A 23,894-nucleotide genomic window follows, 5' to 3' on the forward strand; every position below is an offset into this window, starting at 1 on the left:
GTACTTTTTAATCCCTTCACCTCTTTCATCCAGTCCCCCAACCCCCTCCTCTGGCAGCCATTAGGTTGTCCTCTGTCTGAGTCTCTTTCTGTTCTTTTGTTGTTCATTTATTTTGTTTTTTAGATTCCACATATAAGTGAAATCATACAGTATTTTTCTTTCTCTGTTTGACTTGCTTCACTTAGCATAATATTCTCTAGGTCCATGAGAACGGGTAACTCTTAATTTTGACTCCTTTTTATAATTTTTCACCATGTTTGCTTTGGCCAGATCAGCACTAAGTGTTATAGGTAGTTACAAAAACTTAAATCCTCTACTCAGTGCTTATTAAATTCACAAATGTTCCCCCACCCCAACCTAGCACCAGCCCCAGGGGACTTTTCTGTTGGTTTGGCTACCTTTTGGTAAAACAAAGTTAGAATTTCAGAGGTGTGATCAACTATAATTTGTTACACATCTCATTATCAATTTGTACAAAGAAAGTAACACCAGAAAATTAAGTGAGAAATGGCTGAAAACAAATTTTTTGTAACAAGTTTTAAATGAGCATTCAGATGTGTTTTGGTAAAAAGGAAAATTTGCTATTTCAATTTAGTGAGATAAAAGGTTAACGCAATAAAAAAAATCTCAGGTCATTGATCTAATGTTTTTATACTAATATCTTTCAAATTATGTTTTTTTTAATTGATGAAGAAAGAGGTTAATTGTTATGAAATTATTAGTTTGATATTAATGCCCAATGAATATAGAAAGGAGGACAGACTAGATATATTTGAAAAACTGTGGAACCTCAGAGTACTTTTATAGGTGATCTAACCCACTCAAAATGTAGTTCACCTATCCATGCCAGGACACACATTGTTTACCTGTGTGCCCAAGTTAAAAACAGAAATCAAAAGGAAACCTTGACCTTGCCATGACCTCCAAATGTGTGCTGCTTTTGTATTTTTTAAAAGTAATTGGTCTATCACAGATTGGAAATTTTTTTTATAAAGTGTGTCTTCACCTTATTTTGAGAGACAATACTTCCTCCTAAATCAAGACTGTTTCTGCTCTATCCTGGGAAAAATGGCCTGTTAGCTCTCCTTAAAGATTTTTAGTGATGGAGAGCTTCCTGTTTTGCTAGGCAGTTCCCTTCTCAATCTTTTTCCATTTATGCCCCCTTTCAATAAACAAAAATAGTCTCACTCTTTTTTAATAGTATTTAAATAAAATTAGATTAAATATTGGAATTAAAAACAAATCAAAGTAATTATACTGTTGAATGGATTTTCCCTGAATACTCTCATTGTAAAAGAAGCTACATTTGACGTGAAGCCCTGATAACAATATATTATAATTTATTATAATATATTTTAAAATACGAATTGTAAGCATTTAGAAAATGAAAGATACGATCACCAAGAGTCAACATGGATTAACTGAAAAAAAGTGATGCCTAATTAGTTCAGTTTTCTCTCTTCATAGATGTACTAGGCTATTTGTTTCAGAGGGTTCATCTTTCTCTTCATTTCAACATTTTAATTAGATTTGAGGCTTTGTATTTGAGTTCATTATTTTTTTGGTAAAAAGATTATTTTGTTTCATTGCATTAATTTTCCTTAATAAGTGGTGAGATCTTTAAAAATAAAGAACATAGCTGATTCAAATTTTGTATGGCTGACATTTAATAAACTCCCAAGTTTTGTTTTGTTTTGTTTTTTTCCATGAGTGAATTAATAAGCAAATGGATAAAAAGAAGGCATACAAGTCAAATTTATGGGTAAAGTAGAATTGGTAGTGATAACTATTACATAATGATCATATCAAAAATTTAAAAGACTCATTGGATTGATATGAAATCACCCGAAATTATTCTTCATTCATTCAGACATTATTTATTCCACTTGTACAATATGCCAGACATTGTGCTAAATCTTGGGACTTTAACTATAAAACAAGATAACTAGATCCTGTCCTCATCGATCATACATTCTAAGAGGGGGACAGAGAAAAAAACAAGTAAACCTATTTCAAGTTTCAGTAAGTGCAATGAAGGAATCAATGGACTGAGGCACAGAATATGGGAAAGAGGCAGCTTTCCATAGGGTGCTTGGGAAGGCTTCTCTGAGGAACCCTGAAGGATGAAAAGAAGCTACGAGCTGTGTGGTGTTGTAGTGCTTGGAAAGTCAAGGAACGAGCCTGTGCAAAGGCTCTATGAGAGGAAAGACTCAGTGTGTTTATAGACTTGGAGGAAATAAAGAAAAGTAGGCGACAGGGATGTAATAGGCGAGGGGAGAGGCAGCATGACGTGAGGTGGTGCCCAGATTTTGAAAACCATAGGTATGCTCTATAATAATGAAACACTGCAGATTTTGTATCATGTTGGAACTTTATTTTATATACAGTGGGAAGTTACTGTCAGCTTTTAAGTAGAATGTAATTCAATTTAATGTTTAAGAAAGCACTTTTGTCCTCAATCTATTGATTTTTTTAAAATTTTTAGTTAACAGTCAATATTACATTAGTTTCAGATGTACAGCATAGTGTATGTTAAACATTTATATAACTTACAAAACCATCCCCCGGATAAGTCTAGTGCCCACCTTATCTTTAAGTATACTTTATCCTGAAGTGTACTATACAGGCAGAAACGTACACTAATCATACGACTATATCTAAATTTTTACAAACACACCCATATGACCAGCCCCCAGATGGAGAACGAGAACATCACCATGCCTCTGAAACCCCCGCAAGGTGCCTCCCGGTCTACCTCACCGTTAGAAGGAACCACCGTCTTGATTCATATCATCATAGACTAGTTTGGCCTCTTTTGAACGTGTGTAGTCGTTTGCGTCTGGCTGCTTGTGGTCAGTTATTCTTGTGGGATTGGTCCATATTGGAACGTGGAGCAGTCGTTTGTTTGTTTTCATTGATACCCAGAAGCTTCAGCCAAGTGTGCTGTCAACCACCAGCGGTTCCCAGACCCTTTCAGGAACTCTGAGGGGAAACCGATTTCACGCTTACTCTCTGACATTTGCATTGATGGTGCAAAACCAGCGGTGGGTAAAACTCCTGGTGCCTTCGCACTCATAGGCAGTGGCGTCCATGTGTCCTTATATTCATAGGGAAAAAATGAATCTTGACTCTGCCTCACACATATCATATGGAAAATTGATTCTTAATAGATTTTAACCTAAATCTGAAAGATAAAACAATACTGCTTCTATATATTAAAAAACGAAAAAAAAACAGACTAGGCAAAGATTTCTTAAACACGGCATAAGAAATGCTTACTGTTAATTTAAAGGAATAAAAATGTGTCTCTGTTTACGAGAAAAATTAGGCTGTAATTTTGCTTTTTTTGAAAGTTGATAGATTTTGCTGTCAAGGTTACTGTAGCCTCTTAAAAGGAATTGAGCAGCGTTTTCCTTCATTTTCTTAATGAATTTGTATAAAATGTGTTATTTCTTGCCTTATTGTTTATAAGTATTCACCAATGAAGTCATCTGGGCTTGGAGACTCTTTTGTAAGAAAGTTTTTAAAAAATTATAGATTCAATTTATTGAAGAGATATAAATCTCTTCAGATTTTTTGTTTCTCCTTATTTTAGTTTTGGTTACTTTTTTACTAGGAATTTTTCCATTTCACCTAAAATTTCAGATTAATTGGCATAAAGTTGCTCATAATATCCTCTTATTACTTGTTTAATATTTATAGTAGCTGTAGTGTTCACTACTTTTTGATTCCCAGTGTTGGTCATTTATTAATTTGTATCATTCCATTTTCTTGGCAAATCTTGCTAGAGGTCAATGTATTTTTATTAGTCTTTTCAAAGAATTATCACCTACTTTGTTATTCTCCATTTCTAAATTAATTGTCTACATCATCATTGTTATTCTTATCTCTTCTTTCTTTCAGTTTAATGTGCCGTTCTTTTTCTAATTTTTAAACATGGATATTTAGACCATTGGTTTCAGCTATCATTCAGTTCATAATACTATAGTTTCCATTATGATATTTTTTCTTTGAGCCATGTGTTATTTGACATGTATTGCCTAAATTTCCTAGCAATTGAAGATTTTCTAACTGTCTCTATGTTACTGACTTTAAGCTTAATTCCATTTGGGAAGAGAGGATACTGTGATTTCAATTCTTTGAAATATGTTGAACATTATTTTATGATCCAGCATATGGTCAATTTTGGTAAATAATCTGAACAGCATGTATATTCTGTAATTATTGGATGCAGTATTCTAAATGTGCGAGTAAAGTTTGTTGTGTTGATTCGATCTTCTGTATATTCTTATTGATTTCTTCTTTACCTGCTAGATTGTGGATTTATGTATTTCTCCATTTAGTTCTATCTTTTGTTTGTTTTTCCTTATTGTAGCAGTATGATTTGGATGCAAATAATTTAGAATTGTTATATTTTCCTTGTGGATTAGCCCCTCATTTTGTAATATCCCTCTTAACTCCTAGTCATTCTTCTTGCCACAAAGTTTGGTTTATCTCAAATTATTTGCAGCTGCATGAGCTTTCTTTTGGGTAGTGTTTACTTGGTGTATCCTTTTCTTTCAATCTTTCTGTATCTTTTTAAAGTTTTTCTCTTCTTAGCACATGTAATTGGGTTTTGCTCTTTTAATGAGTCTGACAAATTTAGACTATTAATACAAGTATTTAGTTATTTTATACTTAATGTACTTTCTATATTTAAATATATTTATAGCATGTTACTATTTGACTCACCTGTTTATATTGCTCTCTTGACTTCTTTTGGCTCATTCAAAATTTTAAAACTGTTTTCTACCTTTTTCCTTTAGTGACTTGATAAACATTTTAAAAAAGCAAAGAATTTTTTAGTGATTGTCTAAAGAATACAACATACAGTGCTTCCTTGACTTACTATAGTCCAAAATAAAATATTATATACTTTGGCCACTTCTCAGGTAATGGTGGGACTTTAGAATGCTTTTAAGATTTTCTCTGATTTTCAGCAATTCTATTGTGATGCAACTAGGTGTAGGTTTCTTTGCACATATCCTGCTTGTGGATTATTGAATCTATGGGATGATGTCTTTCATCAATTGTAGAAGATTCTGCTCCATTATTTGTAACCTGTTTAAATATTGCTTCTTTTTTCTCCTCTTCTGAAGCTCCAATTGTGTGCATTTTCAGCTCCCACTTTTTTCAGTGTCTTGTGTGTTTTATGCTCTCTGCTATATTTTCATTGTTTATTGTAGAGATATTTTTAATTATTTTTTTTAGATCATTGTCGTTCGACATTGTCTAATCTACTGTTAAAACTAACTGAATTTTTAGTTTAATTTTTTAAAATGGCCAATTAATTTTTTATGGAATCTAGATCTCTTTGTAATCTTTATATGTTTCTCTTTTCCATTTTTACTCTATTTTTGGATATATGTTACTCATAGTTATTTCGAAGTCCTTGTCTGATACTTCCGATATCTAGCTCATGTCAGATTCTCTTTTTGTCGTATTTTCCGCCTTTTGGTTTGCAGGCATTCGTTGTGTATGAAAAATAATTTTTTAAATAATATTTACTGGTAACATTGGTTAAATATATATAAATTTCAGGTGCACAACATTGTGATACACCATCTACATACAGTTGTGTGCTCACCACCCGGAGTCTAATTTTCTTCCATTACCATGTATTTGACCTTCCTTTATTTACCCTCTTTGTCTTTCCCTCACCCTTCTGTTAACCACCATTCTGTTCTGTATGTATGAGTTTGTTTTGCGTTTTTTTGTTGCTTTAATTTTTTTAATGTCTTATTTTGTATTAAAGGAATAATAGTACTCAAACTTTTTGGTCTCAAACCCAAAAAGACTTTTGTGGATTATATCTATCAATATTTATAATACTAGACATTAAAACTGAGAAAGTTTTAAAGATAATTATCTATTGCCTCATTGTAAAATATTAATCTTACCACATGTTCCTTTAATTAACATAATCTTTACAAAAATTTGTATTTTTCAAAACAACATTTAAAAAAGAATGTATAGAGTAGAGAATGGAGAGCATGGTGCCATAGAAGGTGAAACAGGAATATATTTAAAGAAAACAAATAATCAACTGTGCTGAATGCTGCTGTGAAAACTGTTAAGATGAGGACACAGGAGGATCCATAGTATTTTTGCAACATTGGGAAACTTTGATGACCTTAAAATGCAGTTTTACTTGATGGTTGAGGAGTAAAAGGAAGATAAGGAAGTTGAGATCGCTCTTACAGATAATTTTTTTGAGTTTTGTGAAAACACGAGGAGAGAAATGAATTAATAGCTGGAAGAGGGAGATACTGCATTAAAGGAAGCAATGTTGTTTTTTTCTTTGTTGTTTACTTTTAATATATACTTTAACATGAAAGCTAGTTGAGCTGATTTGTATGTCAAGGGAAATAATCAACTAGAGAGAGCCATGATTTAGAAGAGATTAAATTTAAATTCAACAAGGATAAAAAAAAAACATCAAAAAATTCAACAGAGATAAATGTAATGTTCTTTTCAGTCCCAAAAATCAATTATGTAAATATAGGACAGAAACTTGCCAATAGTTCACATGGAAAAGAGCCATGGGGGTATAGTTGATCTCAAAGCCTAGAAGATTCAACAGTGTAAAAGCTGTTAAAAATAAGTTGGTGTAATCTTGAGGTGAACAATATCTGTATTATAAGACTGAATATTACCACAATCTTCTCTACTTGTCATTCATTCATTTAATTAATATTTATTACTCAGCTATACTGAGCTAGGCAGTTAGACCTTATCTAGAATTTTGTTTCCTTTTTGGATGCCGGATTTTGAAGGACACTGAGAGACTGAGTAGTATTCAGAAGAACCCAAAAAGGATGATGAACAGTTGGAGAAGCAGTGTCATATGAGTGGTCAGTCATTCATTCAGCAAATATTTATTGAGTACCTAATGAAAGTCAGACAGTGTACTAGACACTGAAGAAGATAGCAAAGACCTTGCCTTCATGAATCTTACATTCCACTGGGAGAAACAGATAGTAGGTAGGCAATTTGGTAGATTAAAAATGGCCACAGTTTCTTCACACAATCCTCATCCAGAGGTGGTCTATTTCTTCACCTGTTATATTCAGATCGGCCAGAGTCACTTGCTTTGATCAGTAGAATGTAGCATAAGTGACATTGGGTGAATTCTGAACCTGGGCCTCAAGAAGCCTTGGAGCTTCAGCTGTTTCTCCCTTAGAACCCGGGGACTCACCTCCTGAAGGATGAAGGACCGAGCAGAGAAAGAGGCCTAGCCATCACAGCTGAGGTCCCAGTGAGGCCATCCTGCACCATCCTGCCCTAGTTGTCCTTTCCCATCTTAGAAGAATCATCAGCAAACCCACCGAATAGTGAGAATAAAAATACCCTGTTGTTTTTAGCCATTAAGTTTTGGGGTAGTTTGTTATACCAAAATAAGCTGATACAGAAAATGTCCCATGATGATAAGTACTTTTAAGAAAAATAGAGTAGGGCGGATAGAGTTGGCAGCTGGAGAGGAGGCAGTTGCAGTATTAACTTACAGACATATTATAAATTTTCAGTAAAGAGATAATATTTGAACAGAGACCTGAGGGCATATGTCACACAAAAATCTAAAAGTATTTCAGGCATAAGGAACATCAAGTGCAAAGGTCTTGAAAAATGAGACCATACTATGTGTTTCTGGAATTGTAAGGAGATGGATGGGATATAGCATAGTGAACAAGGGGAGGAGAGGGGGGAAATATGATTGGAGAGGATGCCCAGGGCCAAAAACTGGAGTAGCTTGCAAGCTATGCTAAGAACTTTGGCTTTAATCTTAAGTGTTATGGAAATGATATCTGATGTACAATATTAGAAAAACTCCTTTAGCAGCTATGAAGAACATAGGGAGTCGAGTGGAAGCATGGAAATTAGTAGAGAAAACTGTAACTCAAGAAAGAATATTGGTTTAGAGTAGGGTTTTTGTGATGTAAAGAATGGTCTAATTCAGGATATATTTTGAAGGCAAAGCCAACAAAACTGTTGGATTAGGGGTGAGGAAGAATGATTCCTAGGTTTTCGGCCAAAGTAATAAAGAACAGAAAACATTCCTATAGTTAGAAACTTATTGGGGTTCTATGTAACATCTAATAGTTAAAATGTTGCATATTTGTGTGAAGTTCCTCTTCTATGCCTTTGTGTAGGCAGAATTATGTTCACTGAGAAGAAACTACGGGTAGTGAAGATTGGACCTCTGTAAGGAAGACTATCCTTATAGTTGGAGCTATCTTAGTTCCCCTTCACAAAGTATCAGTTAACCAGTTACTACTGAGTACCTACTGGAAGGAAGGCCCTGTCCTAGACACTGAAGCTACAGCAGTGGAAAAAGTGATATTCAGGCAGATCAGTGAAGGTAATTTGAGATACAAAACTGCTGGAGGACAGTTGGTAGGGATGTCATAGGAGATATATAAGACCCTTCCAACTCTAGGTTTCTGTGATTCTCTAATGACCTGATAAACTGAATCAGACTCAAAGTATTCTTCAGGTCCTCCTATCTCAATTGATTTTTTTAAAAAAACAGCTACATTGAGATATAATTTATGTACCATACAGTCCAGCCATTTAAAAAACAATTTAAAAGTTTTTAGTATATTTACAGATACGTGCAGCTATCACAATTTTAGAACATTTTCATAACTTCCAAACAAAACCCTATGTTCTTTAGCTATAGCCTATGCTGTTACTAGCAATTATACATGTTTCTATGTCATAGACCCAACAATACATTTTATACATGTTATTTTTTATAATTGCTTTTTCTATCAGTTAAGAGAAGAAAGAAAAGTTTGCATTTGTATTGTCTTTTATAATTATATAGTGACTTTTATCAAGTGGTCTTTGTGTGTGCGGATTGAAATTACCATCTGAGATCACTTGCTTCCATCTTAAAGAACTTCCTTTATTGTTTCTTCTAAAGTGAATCTGCTAACTACACATCCTTTCAGTTTCTGTTTATCTTGCATAGTGTTTGTTTCACCTTCATTTCTGAATGACAGCTTTGCTGATATAGTATTCTTGGTTGACATTTTTTTCTTTGAGGATTTTGAATATGTTATCCCAATTTTGTGTCCTCTGTTAATTTCTGCTAAGTTAGCTATTAATCTTACTGGGGTTTCTTTATAAGTGACACTTTTTTTTTTCTTGCTACTGTTAAAAGATGAACTGGGGCATATTAAAAATTTTAAGAGTTTATTTAGGCAAAATCTGTTTGAATTGGGCAATGCCAAACCAGAAGTGGTTATGAGTGCTCCACTGACAGCGCTAGAGGAAAGACTTTTATAGAGAAGGGGCAGAAAGAAAGCAAGGATATTCTTTGACAGGCTATAGCTTTAGCATTTATTTGCCTTACTTGGAAAAGTCTAATTGGCTGTTTGTGATTAGTCGTCTTCAGGTTTCGATTTCTTAATGTTAAGGGATTTATAGGCTTAGGTTTTGGTTACATAGACTTCTAAGGCATTTTAGCCACCTCAGTCTAATGTCCTCCTTATCCTAATGTCCTTTCCAGATTTTCTCCTTGACTTTGACTTTCAGCATTTTTATTATGGTGTATTTGCCTATGTATCCTCTTTGGGGTTTGTTGATTTTCTTGGATGTGTAGGTTATTATTTTTCAGTAAACTTGGGAATTTTTAGCCTTTATTTATTCATAGATTTTTTTCTTCTCCTTTTGGTACTCCCATTACACATATATTGGTAGACGTAATGATGTCCCACACATTTCTCTGAGGCTCTGTTCTTTTTTCTTTATTCTGTTTTCTCTCTGGTCTTTGGCTTGCATAATCTCAATCACTGCGTCTTCAGGTTCACTAGTTCTTTCTTGTGCCACTTCAAATTTACTCTTGAGTCCTTCTAGTATTTTTTTTTTTTACTTTTAGTTCTGTGAATGTATTTATAATAGCTACTTTGAAATCTTTTTTTCCGTAAATCCATCATCTGGACAGTCTCACAGGTAGTTTCTGTTGCTGCTTTTTTCATGATGTCCGTACGGGTCATACTGTCATCCTTTCCTGTTTCTTTGTATGCCTTGTAATATTTTGTTGGAAACTGGCTGGATTATTTTAGTGAAGTCTATACTCATGCCCACCCCCCCACCACCACACCCACAGTGTTAAGCCTATTACACTGTGCTCAGGGAGGCACAGCTTTGGATCTGCCCTCACGCACCCTGGGATGATAGTGGTAGCGGGAAGGCTTGCATCTTCTGCATCTTCTCATGTCTCAATCACACCCAACTGTTAAACTCCACTAATTATGACCAATTGCCCCAAGACATAAATTTCTCTACAAACTAATAACAATCAAATTATAGCTCGTTTGATGGAATAGTGTCTGAGGTCAGTGCTTGATATTTGTTCTGAATCCAGGAAGGCACCTTTCTGCTCTCTTATTTTTTGGTTCTGTCTTGTGAACTGGCCTACAGTCTAAACTGTATCTTCGTTGGATTCATGAATCTCCTCCCAGTTGCTTTTCATCAAAACTTGTACTGTTCTTGTTCTGTCCTTGAGAGTACCCTCCACGCTGTTTCAAATGAAGTCAGTTCCTTTGGGAAGAGATTAGGAGCCATTGGTTTTTATGCACTGTTTATTTCACAGGCAAAAATCTCTGGGCCAGGGCTCTGGAGTTGGGAGTGAAAACTATCACAAATTTCTCACTGAGTGAAACCCCTGCTGTAGGAGCTAAGTGTGCGATAGAGGGGGCAGTAGCCTGAGGTCTTCTTGACTTCCCTCTCTTGGTACAGAACCACCGTGCCTTATGGACTGGGAGAAGGGCTGTTGAGCTCCCATTAGTCTAAGGGAGCCAGGCCCACGGTAGAACCTGTTCCGCTTGCCTGGGGCTTTGCCTAAGCATCAGGCAGCTGAGGGCAGGAAAAGAAACATGGAGATCTTGTTCCTCCCAGAAAGAAAGCCTTCTTTGCAGGAGCTGGGAAGAGAGGGAGCCCTGTGTTCTTGGCTGCAGTGGTCCAGCTTGGAGCCTCTGTTTTGCTGAACTGGGGTGTGGGGGGGAGGGGAGAGCTGTTTTGCTTCAAATACCACAGATTCCTGCTTTTCTTACTGAATTTTCATATATTTTCTTGAATAGATGTTTCTTTTTTTATTTTTGCTTTTAAGACCATTTCCAGAGGCTTCAAATCGTTAGGATTTTTGATAGTCTTCATCAGTTTCACTGGGGAGCAGATCAGTGGAATTCTTTATGCCAGAAGTCAAACTCCTATCTGCCTCCATATGATTGTAACAGTTTTCTTTTTAGAGAGATGGGTGGCCTATAAGAACCCTTCAAATCAGCAGATGGCAATACTTTTTACTTCTGTCTTACAGATTTGGAATGTAGACATTTATAAGTTTTGATGAGAGTTAAGGAATATAGAAAAGTCAATGATAAGATTTGTCTAAGAAAGACACAAGGATAAAAGAAAACAAACAAATGAAGATAAAAAATATGAATAATAAAATGGTAATAACTATGTACTTATCAATAATCACTTTAAATGTAAATGGATTAAACGCTTCAATCAAAAGACAGAGGGTAGCTGAGTGGATGAGAAAACAAGACTCATGCATATGCTGTCTATAAGAGATCCACCTCAGATCAAAAGACACACAGACTCAAAGGGATGGCAAGAGATATTTCACACAAATGGAAATGAGAAAAATCTGGAGTAGCAATACTTGTTTCAGACAAAATAGACTTTAAAATGAAGGCTATAATAAGAGACAAAGAAGGACATTACACAATAAAAAAGGGATCAGTCCAATAATAAAGGTATGGCCCTAGTCAACATTTATGCACCTAACATAGGAGCACCTAAATATATACAGCAAATATTGACTGATATGAAGACAGAGATCAACAGTAACACAGTCATAGTAGGGGACTTTAACACCCCAGTGATACCAGTGAACAGATCTTCCAGACACAAAATCAACAAGGAAACAAAGGCCTTAAATGACACACTATTTCGGATGGATTTGTTTGATATTTTTAGAGCATTTCACCCCAGAGCACCAGAAAATACATTCTTTTCAAAATGCACATGGAACACTTTTCCAAGATAGACCAAGATAGAGAAATTCGTAGCAATGCAGGCTTACCGAAAGAAATGAGAAAAATCTCAAATCAACAGTCTTATCTTTACACCTAAGGGAACTGGAAAAAGAACAGCAAACGAAGCCCAAAGTGAGCACAAGGAAAGAAATAATAAAGAGCAGAGCAAAAATAAATGAAATGTAGAGTTAAAAAAAAAAATACAAAATATCAGTGATACCAAGAGATGGTTATATGAAAAGATAAAATTAACAAACCTTTAACCGGACTCATCAAGAAAAATGAGAGAGGACCCAAATAAATAAAATCAGAAATGAAAGAGAAGTGACAATAGACAACACAAAAATACAAAAAAAATTAAGAAAACACTCCATGCAACTATACACCAACAAGTTGGACACTCTGGAAGAAATGGATAAATTCCTAGAAGCATACAATCTTCCAAGGCTGACTCAAGAGAAAAAAGAAAATCTTGACGAGACAAATTACTACCAACAAAATTGAATCAGTAATCAACAACCTCCCAATAAACAAAAGTCCTGGACCAGATGGCTTCACAGGTGGATTTTACCAAACATTCAAAAAAGAATTAACACCTATTCTCAAACTATTCCAAAAAATACAAGAGGAGGGAAGCCTCCCGAGCTCATTTTACAAGGTCACCAATACCCTGATTCCCAAACCAGATAAAGACATGACAAAAAAAGGGAAACTATAGGCAGTGTACCTAATGAAAATAGATGCAAAAATCCTCAACAAAGTATTAGCACACTGAGTTCAGCAATACATTAAAAAGATCATACACCACAGTCAAGTGGGGTTCGTTCCTGGTATGTAAGTTTGGTTCAATATCCATAAATCAATGAATGTGATACACCACATAAACAAAATATAAAATAAAAACTATGGTCATATCAATAGATGCATAAAAAGCATTTGACAAAATGCAACATCCACTTATGATAAAAACTCTCAGCAATGAGGGAACATAACACAATAAAAGCATATGTGACAAATCCACAGCCAGTATCATACTCAATGGGGAAAAGCGAAAGCATTTTCCTTAAGATCAGGAACAAGACAGGATGCCCACTTTCACCACTTTTATTGAACATAGTACTGGAAGTTCTAGCAGTCAGACAAGCAAAATAAATAAAAGGTATCAAAATGGGAAAAGAAGAAGTAAAATTGTCATTATTTGCAGATGGCATGCTGATATAGAGAACCCCAAAGATTCCACCAAAAAAAAATATTAGAACTGATAAATGAATTTACTAAAATAGCAAGATGCAAAATTAATATTTAGAAATTGGTTGCATTTTTATATACCAATAATAAACTATCAGAAAGAAACAATCCCATTTACAATTGCATCAAAAAAATACAAATAAATTTAACCGAGGAAGTAAAAGACCTGCACTCAGAAAATTGTAAGACATTGCAGAGAGAAATTAAAGAAGATACAAATAAATGGAAACATACACTCATGGATAAGAAGAATTCTAATGGTTAGAATGTCCATGCTACCCAAAGTAATGTATAGACTCAGTGCAATCCCTATCAAAATACCAATTGCATTTTTCACAGAACTAGAACAAATAATCCTAAAATTTACATGGGATCTTAAAAGACCCTGAATAGCCATGGCAATCCTCAGAAAGAACAAAGCTGGAAGTATCACTCTACCTGATAATCAAATTGTACTTCAAGTTTATAGTAATCAGAACAGCGTGGGATTGGCATAAAAACAAACACATAGATCAATGGAACAGAATACAGAGCTCAGAAATAAATCCATTCATATATGGTCATTTAATCTATGACAAATGAGACAAGAATTTACACTGGAGTGAAAACAGTCTATTTAATAAATGGTGCTGGGAAAACTGGACAGATGCGTACAAAAAAATGAAACTGGACCACTTTCTTACACCATAAATGAGAATAAAGTCAAAATGGAACTTAAATGTAAGACCCCAAACCATAAAACTCTTAGAAGACAGTATAGGAAGTAAAGTCTCAGACGTTAGCCTTAGCAATTTTTTCACTGATAGATACATCTTGTTGTGCAAGGGAAACAAAAGAAAAAAAAATAAACAAATGGGACTACATCAAACTGAAAAGTGTTTTCACAGCAAAGGAAACCATCAACAAAACAAAAAGACATCCCGCTGAATGGGAGCAGATATTTGCCAATGATACATCTGATAAGGGGTTAATATCCAAAATTTATAAAAAACGCGTACAATTCAACACCAGAAAAACAAACAATCCAATTAAAAAATGGGCAGAGGACCTGAATAGACATTTCTCTAAAGAGGACACACAGAAGGCCAATAGACATATGAAAAGATGCTCAACATCACTAATCATCAGGGAAATGCAAATAAAAATCACTATGAGATACCACCTAACTCCTGTCAGAATAGCTATCATCAATAAATCAAGAAACAACAGGTGCTGGCGAGGATGTGGAGAAAAGGGAACACTCATGCAGCCACTGTGGAAAACAGTATGCAGATTCCTCAAAAAATTGAAAAATAGAGCTAGCTGCCTTATGACCCAGCAATTTCACTCCTGGGCATTTATTCAAAGAAATCCAAAACACTCATTCCAAAAAATATATGCACCCCTATGTTTACTGCAGTGGTATTCACAATAGCCAAAAAATAAAAAAAAAAAAAAAAACACCTAAATGCTCATCAACAGACGATTCGATAAAGATATTGTGATACATTTTTACAATGGAGTGTTACTCTGCCGTAAGAAAGAATGAAACCTTACCATTTGCAACAACATGGTTGCACCTAGAGGATATCATGCTCAGTGAAATACGTCAGACTGAGGAAAACGAATACTGTATGGTCTTACTTATGTGTGGAATCTAAAGAACAGAATAAACAAACAAGACAGAAGTAGACTCATAGATACAGAGAACAAACTGATGGTTGTTCGATGGGAGGAAAGTTGGGGATGAGGGAGAAAGTGATGGGATTAGCAAGTACAAATTGTTAGTCACAAAATAGTCACGGAGATGTGAACTACAGTATGGGGAATATAGTAAATAATGTAAAGACTGTAGGGTGTCAGATGGGTACTGGACTTATTGGGGGGATCACTTCATAGATTATATAAATGGATAATCACTGTGCTGCACACCTGAAAATAATATAAAACAATATAGAATGTCAACTATAATTATATGTGTGTGTATATGTATTTTATACTCACATACACACAGCATAGGGAATATAGTCAATGGTATTGTAATAGCTATGTACAGTAACAGATGGGTAGTAGACTTGATGGGTTTATCACTTTGTGAGATTGTAAATGTCTAATCATTATGTTGTTTTGTACACCTGAAACTAATAAAAGAAAGAAACTAGTGGAATAGTGACTCATCACTTTTTCTCCTCCTCATCCAAAACACTTGTCTCGGTCTCAGTTGTGTATTCAGAGCTGTGTTGATAATGCAGAGAAGTCTAAGACCTAATTGCTCATCAAGGTATTTATTATCTAATGAATAGATAGATATGTCTTTTAAAAGACAAATCGCATGATTTCGGTCCTTTCAAAAAGGAAGAGGACCAGGAATGGGTAACCGCACGTTTAATAAATCCTGATAACAAAATGAGAAGCAGTTTGGTATAGTGATTAAGAAGCATGCAGGCTCAAGAGCCAGGGTTCTCCACCTCATATTAACTCTTTGGTGTGATTCAGTCTTTTTATGTAATGAAAACAAGAATTGCAAAACTGGAAACGATGGCTGCAAGAACCAAATGAAATAATATGTTAGAACAATGCCTGGTCACTGTCCTCATCACTATGGCCTTCATCGTAGGTTTGCTGAGCCCCAGGGATTTTTGGACCATATGAATATGTAATGTCATCAAACTGCAGAGAGGTGAACATATCTCCAGTGTTAGTTTTTTGATAAGCTTTTAAAAATTGAAATATAAGTTCATAAAAGTATACAGATCACAAGTATATGACTCAATGATCTGTCACAAAGTGACCCCATTTATGTAGCCAGTACCCACGTGGAGAAGTAAAACCATACAAAAACTCTCCTCTTGTACTTTTCCAATCACTCCCCATTCCCCAAAGGTTACTACTATCCTGGCTTTTTTTTTAATCAATTTATTTATTTTATTATTAGTTTCAGGTGCGCAAAACAATGTAATAGTAGACATTTATCATTTATATTCCTCACACAGTGTCAACTCCCCACTCCCCCATTCACTATCCCTCTGACATCACATACAGCCATTACATTTCCACTGTCTCTATTCCTAATGCTGTACTCTGCTTCTTGTAACTACATATACATACACATATATAAAATTTACATATGTATACATATATATAATTTATATGTATAAATAAATTGTAGTTGACATTCATTATGCTTTAGCTTCAGGTGTGCAGTGCAGTGATCAGGCATCTACATCTTCCCTGAGGTGGTCTCCCTAATGAGACAAGTGTCTATCGGATACCCTACAAAATCTTTACAACATTGTTGATTACATTCCCCAAATTGACTTTCGTAACCCTGTGGCAATTTATCTTCATCGATTAGTTTTGCTGTTTAGAACTTTAAGTAGGATCATATAGTATGTAGTCTTCTATATTTGTCTTTTCTCTTGTATTATTTTTGTCAGATTCATTCATGTAGCAGTGAATGTTATAGTAATGATTCATTTGTATTTTTTTTATTGCTGTACAGCATTCCATGGTATGAATATGCTATCATTTATCTGTTTTTTCGTTTGGGTTGTCTCTTTTTCTTACTATCTTTTGGGAACACCATATGTTGTGGTATTTTAGATGTAAGTTCTTTGTGTTGCAAATATATTTTCTCTGTGACTTGCTTTTGCATATGCTTAGTTGTGTCTGTTCATGAACAGAAATTCTTAATTTTAATATAGTACAGATTATCAAACTTGCCCTTTATAGTTAGTGCCTTTTTGGTTTTGTTTAGGAAATTTTTGCCTGTCTCAAGGTCATGAAAATCTCCAGGAGATAATTTCTGGAACCTTTACCTTGCATAATTATGTCTGTAATAAACTAGAAATTGATTTTTGTATTAATAGGTAGTATGAGATATGGGTAACGTTTCAATTATTTGTATACAGATATCCAAGTGGTCCAGCATTATTTATTGAAAAGGGCTTTCTTTCCCTAGTGATCCACAGTGTTACCTTATTTTAATCAAGTAACCAGATATTTATGGAAATGTTTTCATATTTTCTCTCTTGTTGATTAATTTCATTATACTTATGACAGTACCACACAGTTTTAATTTGTGTAGCTTCATAACAAGTCTTTTCTGGTAGTATAAATCCTTCAAATTTTTGCTTAATATTTTTGGCTGTATGTGGCCCTGTACATTTTAATATAAATTAGGAATTATCTTGTCAATTTGCATGTGCACATGGGCAAGCACACACGTACACATTCACTGGCAAACCTCCTGGGGTGATGATTGGAATTACTGTGAATCACTGGATCCATTTGGGGGTCATTGATGTCTTTACAATACTGAATTTTCTAATCCATGAACAAGGCATATCCTTTCATTTATTTACATCGTCTTTAATTTACTTTAATGAGGCTTTTCAGTTTTCCGAATTGTGGTCATAGACATAATTTGTTAAATTTATTCCTAGATGTTGATTTTTTAATTCTATTATAAATTTTGTTGTTTCTAAAATTTACATTGTATAGTTATTTATTTCTAGGACATAAAAATTGATTTATATATAAATTGTTATTGTATCCAACAGCTCATTAAATTCATTTATTATTTCATTTTGTCTTAGATCCCTTTGTATTTTCTATGTACTCAGTCATGTACTTTATGGAGAATAATTTCTTTCTTTCCAATCCTTATTTCTTTTGGGGGGCAGGGGGTAGAAGGGGGCATTTATTAAAAATGGCTAGAATCTTCTATATAGTGTTAAATAGAAATGATGACAGTAGGTATCTTTTTCTCATTGCTGATCTCAAAGCCAAAGTTATCAACATTTTACTAAGTATGTTTACTATATTTTTGATACTTCTATTACGTAAGTTTCCATTTATTTTTAGTTTACTAAAAGTTTTGATTATGAGTGCATTGAGTTTTCTGCATATATTGAGATGATTATATGATATTGGTTCTTTATTCTGATTATGTGATATATTGCATTAATTTTCTAATGTTAAAGCCAATCTTGGATTCATGATATAAACCTAATTAAATTAGTAAACAATAATGAACACATCTAGGGGTTCCCAGTGTTTGGTAATTAATCAGTATGTTTCTAAATAACCCATGCATCAAGGAAAATATCACAATAGAAAGTAGTGGTCAAGAGAATTCACAGTCAGGTTACTTCTCTGAAAAATAACTAATCAACTTTATATTAAAGCATTTAAAATTTAAATGAAATAAATTCTAGGAAAAACGTAACATCAAAACTGACCTAAGAAGAAATGGAAAATGAGTAGAATCCTATTGATTTGAGAAACTGAATCTGTAACTAAAATCTTCCCATGAATAAAAACCCTGGCCAGGATAGTTTTATAAGTGAATTCCACCCCCCCCCCCCAAAAAAAAAGAAAAAAAAATAGAAGCAAAAGAAAACACATTCTCTTCTTATGGGGGTAACATATCTTTGATTATAAACCCTAGTGAAGATCTCACAGGATATACATAGATGCAAAAACAAACAAAATGTTAGCTGATAAAAACTCAAATTGTTCCTCTGTGTTCCTTCCCATTGCCAGGCCCTACCCCAGTTTGGGTGATTGTTCCACTTTCTGCCACCATACGAGGTCTGACAATTAAGTTCAAGAACTTGTTGCAATGATACTGTTAACCTTTTTTGATATCAGCAGGATGATTCATTATGCATTTGTACCAACTGCACAGTTTACTATTTTGAAGTGTTGAAATGGCTGCATGAAAAAGTTAGATGACATGAACTTTCCGCCAACAATTCATGGCTCTTGCATCACGACAATGCACCAGCTCACACGGCCCTGTCTGTGAGGGAGTTTTTAGCCAGTAAACCAATAACTGTATTGGAACACTCTCCCTCTTCACCTGATCTGGCCCAATGACTTCTTTCTTTACTCAAAGATAAAGGAAATATTGAAAGGAAGACATTTTGATGACATTCAGGACATCAAGGGTAATATGACGATAGTTCTGATGGCCATTCCAGAAAGAGTTCCAGAATTGCTTGAAAGGGTGGACTAAGCACTGGCGTTGGTACGTAGCTTCCCAAGGGGAGTACTTAGAAGGTGACCATAGTGATATTCAGCAATGAGGTATGTAGTGCTTTTTCTAGGATGAGTTCGCGAACTTAATTGTCCGATCTCATATATTAGATACTTTTTTCTAGCGTTTCTTGTAAGTGGAATTATATAGTATATACTCTTTCGTGTTTGGTTTCTTTGAAGGGAGAAAGCAGTGCAGAATGTTGGGCTCATCACCATGCATTTTTCTTATATCTAGGGTCTTGGCCCTCAAGTCTTGGGTGACTTGGTAGACCTCCAGTTCTTTGCTTTCGATGTGTCTGCATTTTATTCAACTCTTGTAGTTGGTGTTAAATGGAGGGTTGGTCTAAAACATGATAGTTCATGATAGCCAAACCCAGAAGAGCTCCAGCAGTTTTTAGTGGAATTACAAAGGTCCAGAGGTCAAGGGTGAGCATGAGTATTCTAATTAAATAGATTCAAGATGATTCCCCCAAGAAATTTGAGCAGGATTGAAAGATTCAAGTGAATATGGTTTCCATTAAATATAGGATATGTGTCCTGTATTGATTCAGTGCCAGAAACAAGATGTTTTAAACAGGAGAGCATTTAGTACAGGGAAGTGGTGGTTTGTGTGAAGATCTGGAGGACAAAATTCCAGCCTGGACCTCCAAGGGTGACTCCTCCCATGTCAGTGATAGAGCTGCTTTGTTGGGCGGCTTCTGCTTCAGAGACGCCCCTGGAACCAGGGAAAAGCCCAGAAGCTTCCCCGGAAACCCCATGGTCTCGTCTGCATAGCAGTGACAGAGGCCCAGCCAGAAAGCCTTTCGTTGACCCTACTTGTCAGATCTCACAAGATTGCCCCTCCTGAATAAGGTCCCAATTTAAACCAAACACTCCTGAAGGAAATACAGGAATTGTAATTTTTGACTTAGCAACTTTTCCAAATCCTAGGAAGGTAGATTGAGGATAGAATGAGAGCCAAGCCAAAGTTCTTACCCTGGATATAACTGAGAAGTCCTGCGTCCCTCTGACTTAGAGGCCGAGTAGTACTTTATGATTATTCTAAATAAACTGTCCTTTTTTCCTTCTAACATTGCCATCAATAAATATAATGTTTAATGAGACTTTTGATCTTCTGTACCTTGATTTTTTTCTGTATGCTCAATGAGCCTATTATGGCCTGTGATTTAAATACCCAGAATGCATATCAATCAATTATATGGTTGTATTTGAGTTATCATTTTCCTCTTTGTTGAGGACATTCAAGATGCCTGGCATTACCTTGGTAACTGAACATTTAAACGGCTTACCAAGATTGACGTTACCTAATTTTAAGATCATTTGCAAAGATAATCATGAAATCAGTTTGTTTCATAACCCAGTGCGTGTGGAAACTTTCATCAGCTTCATTTGTTATTCTTATTGTATATTCAGGGACACTCTATGATATATTCCGTAAGTGTTCATAGCGATTCAGATCTTGATATGAAAATGGCAGTGGTATCCTCAAGGGCAGAGAGCTAGATACAGCTCCTCCCCCATTGATTGCCCTTTCTGCTCCAACACCATATGTGTGAACTTATTTTGCCTGCTTTCTTTTCCCTTAATCAGGTGAGTGGTATGATTATCAATAAAAGGTCTGAACAAAGTCAGGACAATTTACGCCAGTACTACCGTGTTTCCCCGAAAATAAGACCTAGCCAGACAATCAGCTCTAATGTGTCTTTTGGAGCAAAAAGTAATATAAGACCCGGGTCTTATTTTCGGGGAAACACGGTATCTACATGGTTTTTGGTTTGTTGTAAGCTGAAATCTTATGATGTTTCCAATAGCTACAAGTGGTTTGTACACAAGGGGAGAATAAAAAATAAAAACAAACACAAAGAAACTGGTAAGCTGTAATTTGATTGTTAGCCTGAGTGTTAAACAATGAAGTGTTCGGGACTAGGAGTGAAAAGGCGGCTGAGGCTTAAATAGGTTTAATGTGACAGTCTGGGGCTTGTATTTTTGTATGTCCAATAGATTCTGTTTGTGATTTATAATGATTCTGAATTTTAAATTCACCTCAATTTTCCTCTTGTTTGCATTAGAAAGAATTCATTGTAAAGAACTCTAAAAAAGAACTGACTTAATTTTATTTTAGGGCACAGTGAATGTAAGACTATTTCCTAAGTATTCTAATGGAATCGTTTCAGAGAACAGGGAACAAGCATTTCCTTCAGCATTATCTTCATTATCATTCATTTATTTGTTCATTTGTATTAGTAAATGTGATGCTTAGAACTGAGTAGTATATAGTTGCCTTTTCTAACATATATTTTATTTTTGTGAGTTTACAAGGTTTGATTAGACTCCAAAAGATTCTTTGGATTTCTTTACCTCCTTCAGAAAGATATCCTCCTTCAAAGATAAATATTCTTCCCTTTTAAAAAAGGTCTTGGTGAAAGACCATTATTTTATTCATCGAACCATCGCTTACTTTCATAAAATTCTCTGGTTAAATGGTTGAAATATTTGAGTGTTTTTCAGATTTTATTCCCAATCATAACTTTTTTTCATTATCTTTCTCAGAGGTTATCTTTGATTGTTGGTGTCTGTAATGCTTCACCAAACAAGTTTATGCTGTTTTGATTTCTAGTCAGCTTATAAAATAATTAGTCAGAGGATGAACGTGTGGGAAAATATCAGAATTATAATTGAGTGTTTTTTGATATTTGAGACTTTAAAAAATGTCAGTAATGAAGTGTGTTTTAATCCATTTATTCTCCATTGTCCTCAGGTGGATCTCCGTACTTAGCAACCAAAATAAATGAAGCAAAAGACTTACTGGAAGCAACCACCAAACAGTGACTACGTTGAAGGAGAAAAGGGAGGGGGACTTAAAAAACAAAGTCCTGCAAATTAACCTAAACCACCCCTGTATTAATTGCATATATGTGCTGACCAAAAATAATAACTTATTCCACTATTAAGGTATATAATAAAAGATTAATAATCTGTCTTTGTGTTATCTTTTAAAGGAATGTCTTAAAATTCTATAACCGATCTTTGTCCCCTTATATTCTTACATTCTGTGTGATAGTCATATATTTTAAGATTTTTTGTTCTGTTAGTCCTAAATACCCCACACAAAGGTAGCTAAAAAGTATGATCATCATAATGTAACTGGTGATTGTGAGCAGCCAGTAGAAATGTTTCTACTGCTTACATTTATACTTACACTGTCCCTTGTTTCCTCAGAGGAATTTAGTGCTCTGCCTGTGTAAGGTGCTCTAAATGTTTTGAGACCAACCCTGACCACCACCCCCTTGGGGAAATGAACAGAAACTTAATGGAATTTACAAAATGGTGTTTTCTGAAGTAGTGCTTTGGACTTGTTAAAGAACCCTGCTCTCTCTGAGGCCCTATAGCTGAACTTGGAGAGCTGCTAAAATGATTAAAGATTTACAAAATGAGCCCTGTGAGGAAAGTCTGAAAGAGTTGTAAGAAGTCTGAGTAATTTGTATATAATTATAGTCTTCCAGTAGTGTATATTTATTCAGTTATTCATCCTACAAATATTTATTGACCACTTACAACAGGTAAGATGCTATAGTAGGTCCTCTGGGAGTTACAGGTGTGAACCAGTCATGGATCCTGGCCCAAAGGAACTTGCATTTAGAAGGACCAATCACAAGAATACTATTAGAGACGTATAGGTGATATGCTAAAGAAGTTCAAAAAAAGAAAAGAATATTTTAAACTGAGCACACTGGGGGAGCTTCACAGAATACGTGACATAGAGCTGGGCTTTGAAAGCAATAGAGGACATACTATATGATTAGTGAGTCAGAGTTGTTCTGAGATCAGTCATAATAGCAGAAATAGGGTATGAATTATTGTGGTTAGAGGGCAGGGTTTCTCAAAGCCAGGGGTTGGCACGTGCTCTTGAAGGGCTGGCCCTGTGATTTACAGGCATTCTGCTGTTTTCTCAGCCCCCGGTCACCATCACTACATGGTCCCCAAGCTGAGAACATAGACTCAGATCCACACTGCCAGCCAGCATCACTTTCCAGCACTCCTCTACACGTTCTGGGTTCATCCCAGGTAAACTGGACTACAGCATTTCGTCTCTCCTAAAATACTTTTTGGTATTCCAGGTGCATCTTTCAGTTTATTACAGTCCGTAGTTCGGGAGTTCTCAGTCTTGGCAACATTACCAGTGTGGAGCTGAGCGATTCCTTTTTGTGGGGGCTCTCCTTCCTGTGCGTTGTGGGGTGACTGGCGGGATCCATGCCTGCGCCTGTAATGGCCAGCACACCCCCTCAGCTGTGACAGACAGGGCTGAATGTCCCCTGGAGGGCAGAAGCGCCACTGGTTGAGAGCCGCTGCTGTAAATCTTTGCTAGTTTTTCTTTGGGCACATAAAATAACAAATCGATTGCATTTGAAAGTTAGTAAAATATCGTTCTTGCTTTTAAAGTTCTTTGCATGTCCTAATTTTCTTGTGCTTTAGTGTTTTTCATTTTTTCTGCTCACTGTTATCTCTACCTCAGATGCCCTCCCGATCCTTTAC

The 23,894-nt window shown here is 35.3% G+C and overlaps 1 protein-coding gene across 1 annotated transcript in view; it reads left to right on the forward strand.

The window, feature by feature from the left end:
* DNAJC15 (DnaJ heat shock protein family (Hsp40) member C15) overlaps positions 1 to 22,337 on the forward strand; it is a 61,788-nt gene extending 39,451 nt beyond the window's left edge. Inside the window, 1 exon segment of the mRNA XM_081045978.1 lies at positions 22,120 to 22,337. Within this exon segment, the coding sequence (XP_080902104.1) occupies positions 22,120 to 22,190 (71 nt within the window). The 3' untranslated portion in view covers positions 22,191 to 22,337.
* The last annotated feature ends 1,557 nt before the right edge of the window (positions 22,338 to 23,894 follow it).

Source organism: Rhinolophus hipposideros, assembly GCF_964194185.1.
Source record: "Rhinolophus hipposideros genome assembly, chromosome: 4".
Taxonomy (NCBI): domain Eukaryota; kingdom Metazoa; phylum Chordata; class Mammalia; order Chiroptera; family Rhinolophidae; genus Rhinolophus; species Rhinolophus hipposideros.